The 17,894-nt window shown below is 50.8% G+C and overlaps 1 protein-coding gene across 4 annotated transcripts in view; it reads right to left on the bottom strand.

Annotated features, from left to right (window-relative positions):
- Positions 1–2,923: 2,923 nt before the first annotated feature.
- The window catches only part of LOC310852997 (uncharacterized protein C2orf81 homolog), a gene marked incomplete at its 5' end in the record, with an annotated part of 28,338 nt that continues 13,367 nt past the window's right edge, over positions 2,924–17,894 (bottom strand). For all 4 annotated transcript variants that reach the window (XM_083757113.1, XM_083757112.1, XM_083757115.1 and 1 more), the window contains 2 exons: positions 2,924–3,995; positions 7,277–7,483. In XM_083757113.1, coding sequence (XP_083613239.1) covers positions 3,006–3,995; positions 7,277–7,483 — 1,197 coding nt within the window. In that variant the 3' untranslated portion in view covers positions 2,924–3,005. The remainder of the gene's footprint in view (positions 3,996–7,276; positions 7,484–17,894) is intronic.

Here is a 17,894-nt window from a genome sequence, read left to right on the forward strand (position 1 = left end):
AACGAGATCCTGCGTATAGACCACACTGGGAGTTTGTTAAGTGCGCTGGGAATTGCAGCTCAGTGACAGGTAGATTACTGTTCTTTAAAGCTTTCATTTGTATGGTGCATTGGCAGGCAGCAAGGATTTGCATAGGATGAAAGTTAAACCTGAGAAACCAATTAAGAATGGTAATACACAGTATGTAATGGGAAAGCAAAACACTAAAGGACAAAATGTCCTTCCAGCCCATGTAGTAAAATGCAAGTGGTAGTAGTAAAATTCTTATTTACAAATCCAAGGCAGAAGAGTTGTGTAGCCTTCAGATGGGCAAAGGGGAGCACAGAGCAGGAGGAGGAGGAGGAGGAGGAGGAGGAGGAGGAGGAGGAGGACCCTCTCATTAAGAGCCTCCCCCCCCCCACCCCGCAAGGAACTAACCCTGGCTCACACTGCACCTTTTATCCACATGGAATTGGATGGGGGCTGCTGCACCTTCCCCATTTCTTGCATGAATCATATGGGTTGACCCACATAAGACAGAAACCTTTATCTCTCTGGGAATTGCAAGGGAATCGCTGGACTCCTTGCTTCATCAGCCTGGTAAGACCTTAGTCCTGGCTTGCAAAACGGATTTCCCCTTTGCTCCTGCCTCCATGGCTCCTTCCCTGCTGCAGGTATCAGGGCCTCAGCAGGCAGGCACCTTCCCCGTCCTTTTAAGCTGCCTGCAAAAAACATTTTTATTTTTAGACAACCTGACCCAGATATCTAGAATGCTGGTTTCTTTTCTTTTTTAAAATTATTGCTGGTTTTCATTTTTTGCATGTTTTAAGCAGCCATTTTTTTTACCATTAATTTTATTATTTTTGTAAACCACTCAGTTTTCTTTTCCTTTTTACAATCAAATGGTGTATAAATTTTATGAAACAAATCAATCAATAAGAATCCCAATCGGCTGACGCAGAAAATGACACGAAGATGGTTCAACTGATCCACCCTGAGTGCCCTGCTTCAAATTCACCACCGTGGAAGAAAACCAATCCTTCTCCCTACGATTACGGGAAAGGAGGCAGCCGGTGGTTCGCTGAGGTCCTGAATGGGGACCACTTCTGACACCAAAACTGTGGAAGAAAACCCAACCTTTGCGATGCAGTTAGGGGAAAGTTCTGCCCAGGACTGTTTCTCAAGACAAGGCCATTGAGTTGGAGAAATTCCCACCAGCAGGACTCTCTTCTGAACCGACTGACCAATTGAGCCAACAGGTTTTTACAGCGATCACAAAGCTGGCACCAGGAATGAGCTTTGCAAGAAAAGCTGAAATCACTTTGACATTCTGCACTTCCTTCATTCTTCCTTCTTCTCTTGCACCTTCTAGGAGAGGCGTGGCCAAACAGGCTCAAGCTGGTAAAGGTAAAGGGACCCCTGACCATTAGGTCCAGTCATGGCCGACTCTGGGGTTGCGGCGCTCATCTTGCTTTATTGGCCGAGGGAGCCGGCGTACAGCTTACGGGTCATGTGGCCAGCAGGACTGACCCGCTTCTGGCGAACCAGAGCAGCGCACGGAAACGCCATTTACCTTCCCACTGGAGTGGTACCTATTGATCTACTTGCACTTTGACGTGCTTTTGAACTGCTAGGTGGGCAGGAGCAGGGACTGAGCAAAGGGAGCTCACCCCGTCGCGGGGATTCGAACTGCCGACCTTCTGATTGGCAAGCCCTAGGCTCTGTGGTTTAACCCACAGCGCCAACCTTGCACCTAAACACCATGACTGTTCTCATGCAAGGAGCGAGATGGAGGAAGATTCTCTTCCTTCCGCATACTCCATCCCATTCATGGGGTGAGGCTTCTCTCCTCGAATAAGGACACCCACGATGGGTCAGAACCTGCTACGATCTGATGGGCCAGTTCTTAAGGGACAAAGCTCTGAATGGGGGGTGGTCCATGGGCTGCCCTCCAGAGCTGCCATCAGCTCAACCTGGCAGGCCCTAGATTATCTACTGCGCAAATGGCCTCTTCTCAACTCAGTGAACAAGCCACCTGCCCTCAATGAATGAATGAAGGATTCATGAGGGGCCCCCCATGAAGGAGCTTTCACCCCAGCCAGCCAGCCAGCCAGCCAGCACCCCCTCCTCTCCCAAAAAACTCTGTTCCTGCCCTCTGTGCCTCAAGGGAGGAGCCACCCCACCGGCTAGGAAAGCTCTTGGCTGAAACCCAACTAGGCCTGCTTGTGTCTTGGGGTCCCCCCCCTTCCGCCCTTGCCTCAATCTGTGGAGGCAACCAGGCCGGAAGGATAGCCCTGGTGCTCCAGGAAAGCACTGGTGCCTCTGAGCACATGCAAAGTATTTCTCTCTGCAAAGTAGCCCCCGGAGCACACCTGGGACTGGAGGCAGGGCTTCTGGGCCAGAGCATAAGGTTTCCAGGCAGGCCTGGGCCCCAGAGCCACTCCCTTTTGCAAATTAAACACACAACGGTCTGCTGGGGGGGGGGGGGTTGGATTTGGCTGCTACCCGGAGAACCTGCGGCAGCCAACAATTGTTATTTATTAAATTTATAAACCACCCTCCATCCAAAGACCACAGGCCAGTTTGCAACGGGAAACCACAAAATGCGGAACAAAATAATTAAAAAACAATGACCACCACCCCAACCCTGAAGGCACATTAAAAGGTCACAGTGTAACAGCCCAAGGCTGGTTGAAGAGGAACATTTTTGCCTGGCTCCTGAGGATATGTAGCGAAGGCGCCAGGTGAACATCCCTGGCGAGTGCATCCCACAAGCGGGGAGCCACCTCCGAAAAGGCCCCGTTCTCGTGGGGCCACCCTCCGGACCTCCTGGTGGAGTCACACAAAGAAGGGCCTCAGAGGGCAGGGTCTGGCTTGCTTCCGACGGGGAGAGGCAGTTCCGGAGGTGTTGCAGTCGTGAGGCAGACAACGAGAGAAACCAGGCTCCAAAAACCTCTCCGTTTATTAACATACAAGGAGATCAAAGGGGTGCATGGGGGGGGTCAGGGAGGGCAGGGCTGTGCCGATCAGAGGGCGGCTCCCGGGCGCAAGCGGGGCAGAGGCTTGGGCTGCTGGAGGATGTGCTGCCGGCTGGGGGTTGGCACCCGAAGGCACATGGGGTGGAGGTTCCCCGCCCCCTCCTTGGCCTCCTCCTGGTGCGTGTGGGGAGGGACCTTCTCCCGGACGCCACCCATACACCGGAGGGTCACCCCCGTGGCCAGCGGCACCGTCTGGGTCAGCAAATTGGGCTTGACAAAGACGAAGCTGGTGGGCTGCAGGACCCCTCCGGCCGGGCTGGGAGGTTGGGCAGCTTTCTCCGCCAGGCTCCTCCGCACGCCCAGCAGTCTTTCGCCGTGGGCGCTGCCCTTCTTGGCCGGGCCCCTGGGCAGCTTGGGGGCTCTGCGCCCCGAGACGGTCTTCAGGGCCTCCTGCTGCTGCGACTCCACCTCCGGGTCCACCACCTCGGCTGAGGGCTTGACCCAGCGCTTGGGCAGGCTGGCTGGCTCCAGGCGTGGCGCGGCGGTGATGTTGCCCGCCTGGTCGTAGAAGACATCCCGGGTGTTGGGCGGGCGACCCAGCTGGATGCGCAGCAGGTTGCTGCAGGAGAGCGGCAGGAGGCACGGGCGCGAGGCCTCCTCCACGGGCATCTGGGAGAGCTGGCGCAGGAGCAGCTCCTTCTCTGAGCCGGCCAGCGGCTTCACGATGTCGCTCAGCCGGGACGCCTGCAGGGGCCCGTAGTAGGCCTGGGGGCCCAGCCTGCTCTTGCAGGGCGGTAGGGGAGACGGCAGGGGGGCGATGGACACCAGGTGGGTTCCGGACTTCAGCACCGCCTTGCTGCTGCGGGACCTGGTGGGCCGCACCTCCTTCAAGGACTCCTGGGCCAGCTTCTCTGCCTCCCACCTGGGGGTCCCCTGGGGGAAGCCCTGAGCAGCAAGATCGGAGGGCCCTGCGGGCTCCTCTTTGGCAACGGGGGACTCCTCCAGGAGTTGAGGAACTTCCTCTGGGAGTCTGGGAACCTGGAGGAGAGACGTTGGCCAGGTCAGCCGACGGACCAGAAGATCAGCACCCCAAAATTTGAACATTGTTAGGTAAAGGTACCCCTGACCGTTAGTTCCATTCGCGGACAACTCTGGGATTGCGTGCTTATCTTGCTCTATAGGCCGAGGGGGCTGGCATTTGTCTGCCGACAGCTTCCAGGTCATGTGGCAAGCATGACTAAGCCGCTTCTGGCAAACCAGAGCAGCGCACGGAAACGCTGTTTACCTTCCCGCCAGAGCGGTACCTATTTATCTACTTGCACTAGTGTGCTCTCAAACTGCTAGGTTGGCAGGAGCTGGGACCGAACAACAGGAGCTCACCCCATCGTGGGGATTCGAACCGCTGACCTTCTGATCGGCAAGCCCTAGGTTCTGTGGTTTAGACCACAGCGCCACCCGCATCCCTTGAACATTGTTAGCGACCTTTAAAAATGACAATGTCCATCTGAGATAAGAAGCACCGATCGCTCTTCTTTCAGGAAACGCCCGAGAACTTGTTGGCCCAAACTGGAAATCTCTGGAACACTCGCAAAGGTCGCATTGGAGAAAAAAGCTTTCAGGGAGACGGACCAAGGAAGTTAAAGCCTTAAGCTGGGAAGAGACAGTTTCATAGAGACAGGGCACTATGTCCATTACAATGGCATCCACCAGAGTTGCATTTGAACCTTGGAAAAATGCTTCTCCATAGGACCCTCTGATTTGGGGAAATTGGGTGAGGAGGGGAAGTTGCTTACTAAGGGGTGCTGTTGTCTCATGTTCCTTTTGAAAAACCGATTAAAAACATTTAAGAACACAAGCCAAGGGGCTAGAAGCCAGCCTGCTGGACTGGGTGGGAGAAGCTGACTGGTTATAATATCATTATTATTTATTAATTGTATACACCACCCTTCCTCGAGAAACAACAGGACATTTTACAACATAAAATAAAAAAAATCATGGGGTTGGGGGTTTTTTTTGCAATGTTTTGAAAGACTAGGCTTTGCTGCTATGGTAGCAGAGCTGTTTTGATAGTTAAACAGTCTCCCTTGGGAGATGGTGGGCTTTCCTGCCTTGGGGTTTTAAGCCGAGGTCAGGTGGCCATCGGTCAGGGATGCCAGAGCCGAGATTCCTGCACTGCAGGGGGCTGAACTTGATGACTCTCAGGGAACTCTTTCAACTCTGGTTCTATGACTCTAAGGTTAGCCCCAAAACTGGGGGTTTGAAGAGCAGAATCAAGACATCTGCCCGGACACTGGGGTCCCTCTCCCGAGGGCCTTCTGCCGGTTCCCTCTCTGTGAGAAGCCAAGTTACAGGGAACCTGGCAGAGGACCTTCTCGGTGGTGCCGCCCGCCCTGTGGAACGCCCTCCCACCAGATGTCAAAGAGAAAAACAACTACAGTGGTACCTCGCAAGACGAACGCCTCGGAAGACGAAAAACTCGCTAGACGAAGGAGTTTTTCGTTTTCTTAGCCGCTTCGCAAGACGCATTTCCCTATGGGCTTGCTTCGCAAAACGAAGCTTGCCCCGCAAGCTCCGGGGATAGTGGGGAAGCGCAGGACCTCTTTTGAAGCAAGGGGCGGCAGGGAGAAGATGTTGCCAGCCCCGCAATCTCCAGGGACAGAGGGGAAGGCGCGCGGCGCTTCCCCTCTGTCCCCGGACGGTCTCCATAGGAACGCATTGATTGATTTTCAATACATTCCTATGGGAAACCGTGCTTCGCAAGACGAAAAACTTGCAAGAAGAAAAAACTTGCGGAACGAATTCATTTCGTCTTGCGAGGCACCCCTGTACCAGACTTTTAGAATACATCTGAAGGCAGCCCTGTTTAGGGGAACTTTTAATGTTTAATAGACGATTGTATTTTAATATTCTGTTGGAAGCCGTCCAGAGTGTCTGGGGAAACCCAGCCAGATGGGCGGGGTATAAATAATAAATTATTATTATTATTATTATTATTATTATTACTACTACTACAAGCTCCTATTCCAAGTCCTCGTAGTGAAGAAGAGACAAATCCCGGTGTTTGTGGGGGAGACATTGGTCCCATATTTCTAGGCAAGAGGCTCTCCGGGGGGCCAGGCAGGGGACCTTCCCAACCTGACTGCTCTGTCCGGGGTTGGCAAACTGCAAAACTGCAGAGGGATGGGGGCAGTTCAGGTGAAAGGGCAAAGCGTGAACTTTGCTGGAGGGCTGTGCCAAACGGGGAGGGATTTTCAAGGCTTGTGCCACTGCCAGAACGCTGTCGGTCCAGGAGGAGGTGAACAAGGTGACTTGCGGCTCTTTTACAGCCAAGGCCACCCGCTCACTTCCTCTCTGAAATGAAGTCATTCTGCTGGGACCTTGGCAGTCAACTACACCAGCCTCCAGGGCAGGAGGAACTGTGGCTTCCAGGCCAGGGATACTGAGTCCATCTTGCGCAGTATTTGGCAGGGAGTCTCTCCCAGCCCTAACCAGAGATGCTGCCCCTGGGGCCTGAACCCGAAGCCTTCAGCTCCGCCACGGAGCTCCGGCCGTCCCTGGAGGACGCAACACCTCACGAGAGCAGCAGGGAAGCTGCAGCATGATGCTGCCACGCCACATTTGCCGCAATATCCCAGGGAGACCTTCAACCTGCTAGGAACTAAGCCCATCGTGAGCTAGGGAGGGGCAAAATTGGTTTTCAATTATATCACCAGCTGAACACTGCAATATACTGATCTATCACAATGTCTGACACAAGGATGGAGCTACGCACAGGCTCTGGCTGGATTCATGCTATTTCCTGCACTGTGATTTTTGGGTAGCGCACATGCAGCATGATTTGCAATACAGTTGTACCTCGGAAGTCGAACGGAATCCGTTCCAGAAGTCCATTTAACGTTCAGAAACCAAGGCACAGCTTCCGATTGGCTGCAGAAAGCTCCTGCAGCCAATCGGAAGCCGCGGAAGCCCCGTCGGACGTTTGGGTTCCAAAGAACGTTTGCAAACCGGAACAGTCACTTCTGGGTCTGTGGCGTTCGGGAACCAAGGTGTAGGTCAAAAATGATGAAACGGAGGTCATGATATGGTTTTGGACAATATATTGATATACCACCCAGCTGAAGCCTTCTCTGCGAGCCAAGCACCCCCTGTCCCTTCTGCCCTCCTGGCAGGATCTGTCCTCTGGGGCCCCTGCTCCACCCAGCCCTTCTCTGGACCCCCCCCCAAAGCGTTATTGGAAGGATCTTGAATTCATCAGCCCCAGCAGGACGATGCCATCCCTCGCCAGCCTGGCCGGTGTGCCAGCCTCACTGCCCTCCTACCTCTGGCTCCTCCGGGCGCGGCATGGCTTGCAGCACAGGCACAGAGCCCTGGGCCCAGGAGTCGGTGATGCCGGCAACTGGCTCCTCGTCCTCCTGCCAGGTGGGCTCCGCGGGCACCCCGGCCTCGCCCTCGTCTCGCACCAGGAAGCGCCACTCGATGATCTGGAGCATGGCGTCCCGGGCCTGGGTGATGACGTAGGGGATGCACTGGGGAGGGGGCAGAGCGGAGGGTGAGCAGGAGGGGGGGAGAGGCTGGCAGGGTCCCCTTCAAGGCTCACGACCTCACCCCCCCCAGCCGGTCTGGAAACCCCAAGGAGAGAAAGAGAAACACACCCCCACACTGCGCTCTCCCACAAACAGCCCAGCTCTGAGCATCAGAGTCAGAGGGGCAGGCAGGAAGCTTAGGCTGAGGGGCGAGATTTGCACCCGTGGCACATGCACACCCGGTTGGCCTCTTTCAAAAGGCCAGGCCGTCAGGCTCCTTGATACGGGATGGACACCTTCAGCCTATCCCTTTCGGTGCCTGCAAAAAATGCTGGGATCCCTGCATTGCAGCGGGCTGGACTAGATGGCCCTCGGGGGACCTTCCAACTCTGCAGTTCTCTGATTCCAAGCTGTTTGCAACAGCGGGGCTAAGAAACGAAACATATTGTTGTTGTTTAGTCATTTAGTCATGTCCACCTCTTCGTGACCCCCGGACCAGAGCACGCCAGGCCCTCCTGTCTTCCACTGCCTCCCACAGTTTGGTCAGACTCATGTTTGTAGGACACTGTCCCACCATCTCGTCTTCCGTTGTCCCCTTCTCCTTGCGCCCTCCATCTTTCCCAGCATCAGGGTCTTTTCCAGGGAGTCTTCTCTTCTCATGAGGTGGCCCAAGTTTTGGAGCCTCAGCTTCAGGATCTGTCCTTCCAGTGAGCACTCAGGGCTGATTTCCTTCAGAATGGAGAGGTTGGATCTTCTTGCAGTCCATGGGACTCTCAAGAGTCTCCTCCAGCACCAGAATTCAAAAGCATCCATTCTTCGGCGATCAGCCTTCTTGATGGTCCAGCTCTCACTTCCATACATCACTACTGGGAAAACCATGGCTTTAACTATACGGACCTTTGTTGGTAAGGTGATCTCTCTGCTTTTTAAGATGCTGTGTTAGGTGCCAATTATTCTTATTCTTGATAGAATCACAGAATGGTGGAATTGGAAGGGACCCCGAGTCATGCGGACATTTAGTTCAACCCCTTGCAATGCAGGAATCTCCACCAGATCACACATGACAGGTGACCATCCATTTATCTTTATATTTATCTTCTGTTTTTCAGGGTGGCATAAAGAGAAAGTGAGAGAAAAAGCTAAAAGCATAGAGTGATAATCATAAGGAAGCTCCTGGTAGAGTACAGGGTCATGTTTAAGGTGATGGTTTTGACCTTTAAAGCTCTATGTGGCCCAGGACCCACGTACCTACGGGACCGCCTCTCCTGGTATGCCCTGCGGAGGACCTTATGGTCCACAAATGACAACATTTTGGAGGTCCCAGGTCACAAGGTGGTTAGACTGGTCTCAACTAGGGCCAGGGCCTTTCAGTACTGGCCCTGATCTGGTGGAACGCTCTGTCTCAAGAGACCAGGGCCCTGCGGGACTTGACATCTTTCCACAGGGCCTGCAAGACAGAGCTGTTCTGCCCGGCCTTTGGTTTGGACTCAGTCTGACCCTTATGTTTCCCTCCCCTTACGGTTTTGATCTATGGGCTACTTTTAAAATGAGGCTGCATTTTAAATTGCATTTTAACCTGTATTTTAAATTGGGTTTCCCCCCCTATTATGTTTTTACTGTAATTTTACTGGTGTTATCTGCCCTGAGGCTGGCTCTGGCTGGGGAGGGCAGGGTATAAATAAATAAATATAAAAATAAAAATGCAAATGGCATTGAAACTATATATATATATATATATATATATATATATATATATATATATATGTGCTTTCGTAGATTTTCACGGGTACAGGAATGCAGGTTTTGGTGTCCTCGGGTGTCTTCCCGTGTAAAAGTTGGGGTGTCTAGGCGACGTTTCGACGAGGTCTCACTCGTCATCTTCAGGCTGGTGCTTTCGGCTTCTTGTTACTGGAACAGAGCGGGATCTCAATGTTTGAGTTCCTATAAATACTGTAGAGGGGGTGTGGTGTCTAGCCTCCAATGTTCTGGGCAGAGAGGAAGTTCCCAGGCTAGTGTGCCTTTTCTTCTTTTGTTCCTTAATTACTTGAGAGATACCTTGAGTGATTTCTTGAGTGATATCCTGAGTACCACTTAGGTGGGTCATTAGGTGTGGATTAGTTGCTAAAGTCTTTGTGTCTTGACCTCTTGAACTTTGTGAAGAGTTTTCCTGAGAAGATGGCTGTATTGCACTTAGTTGTGCTTTGGCTTGGCTTCGTGTATAGGGGCGAGCTGTGGTTTTGTGGCTTGTGTCAGCCAGATCTGTGTAGGGATTGCAGGGGGGTGCAGCATCCGGAGGTGCCACCATGGATTGGCTACTGGATGGTGTCAGTAATTCATCTGTGGAGAGGGTCTGGGTTTGGGTCTGGTGTGGTTGATTGGTGTTGGCGTTCTGTGTGCCTCTGGATCTGGTGTCAGTTTTTGTGGGGAGGGCTAATTTCCAGATGTCTGGCAAGCGGGATGTGTCGTCACGCTTGTTCATGTTGTGAGGGTGTTTCTCTATCTCGATGGCTTCCATGATTATTCTCTTGTGGTGATGTTCCGTGTTAAAGAGCAATTTGGAATCTGCAAAATTAATTTCGTGTCCTGTTTCTTTCATGTGTTGGAAAAGAGAGGAAGTTTTTTCTTCTTTTTTGACGGCATTCTTGTGTTCTGCGATACGTGCATTTATTCGTCTGTTTGTTTGTCCAATGTACGTGGCTGGGCAGACTTTGCAGGGTATTTCATAGATCCCTTGGTTTTCCAACTGGATTTTATCCTTGGGGTTTCTGAGGATATTGGCTATTTTTTGGTTGGTGCAAAAGGCTGTTTTGATATTGTGTTTATGGAGGATTTTGCTAATTTTATCTGTAGTGCCCTTGATATAAGGAAGGAGGGCCATGCCATTGTTTTCTTCTGTGTCTTGGTTTTTGGGGGGTGTTTCCTTTTGGATTAGCTTCGTAATCCTGTTTTGCTGGTATCCATTGGCAATTAACACATTTGAGAGATTCTGTAACTCAGTTGTCAAGTGGTCTTTGTCAGCCAGGCGTTTGGTTCTGGAGATGAGAGTCTTGGCTACGGAGTTTATTTGTGCAGGGTGGTGGTGTGATTGTGCATGTAAGTAGCGGTTGGTGTGTGTCTTTTTTCTGGTAGATAGTGTGTCCTAGGGAGCCATCAGGTTTTTTGTAGATTAGGACGTCAAGGAAGGGAAGTTGGTTGTTGGCTTCTATTTCCATAGTGAATTGTATTTTGGGGTGTAAGTTGTTGAGATGTGTGAGGAAGCTATCCAGTTTTTCCTTCCCGTGTGGCCAAATTACAAAGGTGTCGTCAACATATCTGAGCCAAAGTTTGGGTTTGTGTTCTGACTTGTCTAAAGCATTGGTTTCAAAGTGTTCCATGTACAGGTTTGCGATGACCGGTGAGAGGGGTGATCCCATAGGTGCTCCTTCTATCTGTTTGTATCTTTGTCCATTGTGGATGAAGTACGTGTTGGTTAGGCAGTGGTTGGTCAGGTCCAAGATGTATTCGGGGGGATTGTATTTGTTTTGAATAGCTGTCAAGGCTTCATTAATGGGCACTTGTGTGAAGAGAGATACAACATCGAAGCTCACAAGTAGGTCATTAGGATGTAGGTTTTGCTTCTTTATTGTTTCTATGAACTGGAAGGAGTTTGGTACGTGTGAAGAGATGGATTCTGCATAGGGCTGAAGTTGCTTGGCGAGAAATTTAGCGAGATTTTGTAGAGGTGAGCCTATGGAGCTGACTATTGGTCTGAGTGGTGTTCCTTCTTTGTGTATCTTGGGGAGGCCGTAGAGTTTGGGGCATCTGGATGATTTTTCTCTGGGGATGATTCTTAGCTCAGATATGTTGACGACACCTTTGTAATTTGGCCACACGGGAAGGAAAAACTGGATAGCTTCCTCACACATCTCAACAACTTACACCCCAAAATACAATTCACTATGGAAATAGAAGCCAACAACCAACTTCCCTTCCTTGACGTCCTAATCTACAAAAAACCTGATGGCTCCCTAGGACACACTATCTACCAGAAAAAAACACACACCAACCGCTACTTACATGCACAATCACACCACCACCCTGCACAAATAAACTCCGTAGCCAAGACTCTCATCTCCAGAACCAAACGCCTGGCTGACAAAGACCACTTGACAACTGAGTTACAGAATCTCTCAAATGTGTTAATTGCCAATGGATACCAGCAAAACAGGATTACGAAGCTAATCCAAAAGGAAACACCCCCCAAAAACCAAGACACAGAAGAAAACAATGGCATGGCCCTCCTTCCTTATATCAAGGGCACTACAGATAAAATTAGCAAAATCCTCCATAAACACAATATCAAAACAGCCTTTTGCACCAACCAAAAAATAGCCAATATCCTCAGAAACCCCAAGGATAAAATCCAGTTGGAAAACCAAGGGATCTATGAAATACCCTGCAAAGTCTGCCCAGCCACGTACATTGGACAAACAAACAGACGAATAAATGCACGTATCGCAGAACACAAGAATGCCGTCAAAAAAGAAGAAAAAACTTCCTCTCTTTTCCAACACATGAAAGAAACAGGACACGAAATTAATTTTGCAGATTCCAAATTGCTCTTTAACACGGAACATCACCACAAGAGAATAATCATGGAAGCCATCGAGATAGAGAAACACCCTCACAACATGAACAAGCGTGACGACACATCCCGCTTGCCAGACATCTGGAAATTAGCCCTCTCCACAAAAACTGACACCAGATCCAGAGGCACACAGAACGCCAACACCAATCAACCACACCAGACCCAAACCCAGACCCTCTCCACAGATGAATTACTGACACCATCCAGTAGCCAATCCATGGTGGCACCTCCGGATGCTGCACCCCCCTGCAATCCCTACACAGATCTGGCTGACACAAGCCACAAAACCACAGCTCGCCCCTATACACGAAGCCAAGCCAAAGCACAACTAAGTGCAATACAGCCATCTTCTCAGGAAAACTCTTCACAAAGTTCAAGAGGTCAAGACACAAAGACTTTAGCAACTAATCCACACCTAATGACCCACCTAAGTGGTACTCAGGATATCACTCAAGAAATCACTCAAGGTATCTCTCAAGTAATTAAGGAACAAAAGAAGAAAAGGCACACTAGCCTGGGAACTTCCTCTCTGCCCAGAACATTGGAGGTGTCACCGGAAATCGCCCCCCCCCCTCATTTACACATGTACCGCATAAGCACACACACAGACCTACACGCATCTCCCCTCTCTGACCTGAGAGATGTCCCTCTAGAGGGTCATCCCTTAAAAAAGCCTTCCGTAAATAAGGAAGCGCTAGACTGACAGCCGTCCGCCATAAGCACTCCGCTTCGCCCCATTTTACTGAGAGTAGACCGGGCGCCTGAACTCTAGGTCAACCAGCGGCCGTATCAACCAATCACCATTACCGAACAGCGCCCCTGGTGGCGGCTACGCTGGTACTGCAGCCGGCATTCACTGCGTCCCTGTTTGACACCTCACTGATACAACGTTTCCGAGTTCAGTCAACCATGACTGATCCAATCAAGACCTTGTTACATTGTTTCCTGAACTTGGAGTCGGTTTAAACTTCAAAGTCTTTCACCGTTTTATATTTACTAAAAATCAGCCGTACGTCGGATTTCCATCGGACCACTTTTATTCCACTACACGTAACAAGGACTATCAAAGGGGGGTGATTTGGGACTGAGTGGCCATAATCCCTTCACCGAGCAGTCACGTACTCTGCGACCTTTTCCCCCTGACAGGACAACCTTGATAGCCCTCGTGATGGGCCCAGACACAGGGCTATCGGGGATACAATAACTTGCATATCTCAGTGTATTCCGCACGGACTCTCACAAAGGACAGTAACCGGATTCCCCTCAGGGGGCAGGAAACTTCGCCCTTTCCCTTTGTTTTTCAGGTTGACTCATGATGGGAGGGGAGAGGAAGCTCTGGCCAGGTGTCAGGACACTCAGATTACCTGCGAAGCCCCTCCTCGACTCCTCCTAATTCCAATGTAATCATGATGTAAATATGATGTAATTTCGGGGGTGTAGTTTGGGGGATTAGCAACTAATAAAAGTTAGGGTCATCCTTTGTTCGGGGCTTCCATCTTGTTTCACCTCGTGGACGGTGGGAGCCCTGTCGCGACAGCCCTTTTTCCTAAATAAAGACCAAGCCTCCTGGCTGCTGTTTTGCTCTGACTTGCCCTGGTCGGTGTCTTGTTTGTCCAAGAGAGCCCTCGGATTTTTCCCGTAACAGTTTTGGCGACCACGAAGGGACCCTTGGTTCTCCTGCAGAGGTGAGAGGGGAGATAGAGGGGATCGGGCGCCACTGGGCAACCTTAGCCCAGGGATCCTTTTTTCCTCTCCCTGCCTCCTCTTTGCGGGCGGTAATCAACCGTCACCAGAAGCCCGACCAGGGAGAGCAAAGGCGAGGTAAAAGCCGGCTAAAAAAAAGAAAAAGGATCCCGGGATCTGCGGGGGACATCTTCGAACGTGAGTATGGTTTGAAGTAAAACACATTGGGAGGCGGGTGGAGAAGCAGCGTCCTCACGACAGCCAGACTTTCCTTCTTTCATTTCTGACGTTCCCTCTCGGGGTCGGCCAGGAACGTCTTACCTCTATTCTTTTCTCCCCCGATTCTCCCCTTTCGGAAAGTGGCCAGGGAGGTCGCGGAACTTTACTGTCTGACGTTCCCTCTCGGGGTCGTCCAGGAACGTCAAATCCTTTCCCTTCTCTCCCCCCAATTTCTTACGCGGGACATAACCGGGGAAATTGTGGTACTTTTACTGTTTTCCGACGTTCCCTCTCGGGGTCGTCCAGGAACGTCTTAATCTCTCTATCCCTTTTCTCCCCCGTTTTCCGTCTTGGCATTAAGTCCGGGAAAGCGTGGCTCTTTACTGTTTTCTCTGACGTCCCTCTTTCGGAGTCGTCCAGAGGGGTCCATCCAAGCCTTTTCTCTCTCTCACTCTCTCCTTTCTTGCCTAAAATGCAAACGAAGCCGCCCCTCCTGCCTGGCGACCTTTGTTAGGGATGACCCGGGTACGTGAGAACGCAAGGTCGTTTGTTTCCTTTCCAAACTATCGTTTTTCTCGGACCTTGATCTGGCATTGCACTGCGCAAGCGTCCAGTAGGGGTTCTGAATTTAGTCTCAAAGACTAGGTAGGAGGCTGTCGTGGAGGGTAGAAGGGGTGGCTCACAAATTGGGACCCCACACTAGGACCAGTTGTGTAAGTAGTACTGCAGTGGAAATTCAGGAGTTGTGTTTATAAATCGGGTAGAGAGAAGGACCCGTGAGTTCAAGGCTGATGTTTTAAAGTATAGATGATAAGTCAGTTACAGTTAATGGTAGAAAGGATTAAAATCAATAGGAATAAGCTGAGGTACCTAAAAAAAAAAACTGAGAAAAAAAATATATACTATTTTTTTCCTATTTCCCTCTTCGTGTGTGTGTGCGTGTGTCCCCTTGTCTGTCTATTTTCCCTCTGTAGTATACATCGCTAGCGAACCCCATTTCCATAGAAGAGAGCAATGGGAGCCACCGTTTCTCAACACTCTGACTGGACTCCTCCTAGCGATAAGGCTTCTATGAAGCCTTTTTGCTCCGGGAAGGACTCCGATACCCCTCTGCAATTTGTCCTTCTCAACTGGAAGGAACTGAGAGGGAGAAAGGGACTCTCAAAGTCCAAACTGAGAGATCTCTGTAACATCTCGTGGGTCGCTTTTACCCACCACCTGGAACCATCCTCCCAATGGCCGCCTCATGGTTCCTTTAATCTCATAAAAATGCAAGCACTTAAGTCTTATTTGGTTGACGAGAAACCCCAACAAGTATATTACCTAAATGTCTTCGTTGAAGCCCGTGAATTATTTCAACGGCAACAAGCGCAAATTGCCCATCAGATGGCAGTCCTGAAACCAACTAGACCCCCTCCATATGACGAGATTAGAGCCCAGGAGGAACAATTGGATAGGACCCTCGTCCCATTCTACTACCCCGAACCACAAACTCCCCGATTGCCAGGACCCGGGGCAGGAGACAGGACAGGATCCGGTGGAGGGGGCGCGGGACCGAGGGAGAACGCAACAGATCCAACTGCCGTTACCCCTTCCCAAGGTATGGGACTAGGACAACGCGTAGTGGACCCACCCGCTGCTGCCTCTTTTCAAAACATACCGGGTGTCTCACCACTTAACCCTTCCTCAAGTACTCCCACCGCGGGAGAAGACCAAGTAGGCTTAGAACTGGGACCCCTCCTAAATGGACAACTTCTAAACGGAGAAAGAGAGGGACCTGTCTCCAGCAGAACTAGAAACAGGGATAATCTGCAGAATGGAGAAATAGAAGGTGCTTTCCCTCTGCGTGCGTTACCTATACCTCCAGCCAGGGCAGGAGACCCACCACGCATGGTCTTTACTCATCAGCCCTTCCTTACCTCGGACTTGATGAATTGGTCCGACAAGATGCCCTCCTTAAGAGACGACCCCGACAAATGCCACCGCCAGGTGGCCACCATTTTCTCTACTCACAATCCTACTTGGGCAGATGTTCATATGTTGCTTGGGGCCCTTTTTAATGAAGCAGAGAAGCGAGAAATATTGGCAAAAGCGGGGGAGGCTCTAACGCGAGAAGGCTATCAACCAAATCGCCCCGCCTCGATGACCCCACTAACCGCCCAGACGATACTTAATGATCCAGACTGGGACTACAACACTGACAATGGCATGTGGGGTTTGAAAATTTTCAAAAAGGCCATCTTAGATGGAATAAAAGCTGCGGGTCAGCGAACCGTGAACTGGACAAAGGTCCAGGCCGTCCTTCAAGGGCCAGAAGAACACCCGTCCGATTATTACTCCCGTCTAGTCTCTGCTATCAAGACCTGGGGTGGGATAGACCCGGAAAGTCCCCAGCATGAGGTCATAGTCAAAGGCTTCTTCAAAGACCAGGCAACGGCGGATATAAGGAAAGCCCTAAACTCTCACCTGGGGTACGACGGAAAGACTATAACCGAAATCCTTTCCATCGCCAAGTCAGTCTTTAATTCTAGGGACGAGCGGAGAAAGAAAGATCAGAAACCCGACTCGCCGCGAGTTTTAGCTTATGCGGGAGGGGTTTCCCCGTACAAGGACAAAAGTAAACAAAGAGGACCTGACCCCCGGGACAACCGCATTTGCTATAAATGCGAGGAAATAGGACATGTAAGGAGATTTTGCCCCCTCCTGACTGACACTGGAAGACCAGAATACAGAGACCAAAAAACGTACAGAACAAATTATCGAGACTCTAGCTACCCCAGGTCCAGAGAATCAGACCCCTCATATGGATATATTCCACCTACGACTCAGCCGCCACATCGGGAGGGTCCACCACTTCCACAACCAAGATCTAGGAACCCCACTCAAAACCCTATAAATCCCTTCAAATCGGCAAATCGCAACACTAGTCCAGCTCATGAGATGGTGATGGACGAGTATCAATCACATTGACAATTAGAAGCAGATCCCGCCTCCTTCTCCTTTCTCTGTCCCGTTTTACAACTGTCATCTTCCGACCCAATTTGCACAATGCAAATCGATGGACAGTCCTACGATTGTCTTTTAGATACGGGGGCTACCTACTCCACCCTCACAAATAGCCATCTGACCCCCGGGGAAGACACCAGAACCGTAATGGGACTGGATGGAATCCCTCGAAACTGTCCCCTTTCCCGACCTGCGAAGGTTTCTGTTGGACCGCTATCCGTTAAACATACTTTCTTGTTGACTTCTAGCCCCGTCAACCTATTGGGGAGGGATCTGCTCTGTAAATTAAACGCCACCATACAATGTGGCCAAGAAGGGATTTATCTACATATGCCGAATGAATCCATCTTTAGTTTCCAAGGAGTCTTACAGGAAGCCCGCAACACCACAATTGATCTTCCGCCCGAATTGTTAGACAATGTCTCCCCTTCTTTATGGGGAACCGAGTCAACCTCCGTGGGGCTCTTAAGGTCCGCAGTCCCAGTCAAAATTAACTACAGAAAGGATCTACCTTTCCCTTGCACAAAGCAATATCCCCTTCCTCCAGACGCAATAGACGGACTGACCCCAATGATTGATGAATTCCTGAGAATGGGAGTTTTAATACCATGCGCCTCTCCCTGCAACACCCCTCTTCTTCCCGTCAAAAAAACCTAACACAAACCCCGTCAAATGGCGGCTGGTCCAGGATCTCAGACTCGTTAATTCTTTCGTCATCCCCCGCCACGCAGTAGTTGCTAACCCACACCACCTCCTAAGCACCATTCCGGAAGGAACTGTGGTGTATTCTGTCATAGACCTATGCTCCGCTTTCTTCAGCATTCCTGTAGACCCAGAAAGCCAATTCCTATTTGCCTTCACCTGGCAGACAGGGCAGTT

This window comes from Podarcis gaigeae (genome assembly GCF_964106915.1).
Source record: "Podarcis gaigeae genome assembly, chromosome: 9".
NCBI classification, from domain to species: domain Eukaryota; kingdom Metazoa; phylum Chordata; class Lepidosauria; order Squamata; family Lacertidae; genus Podarcis; species Podarcis gaigeae.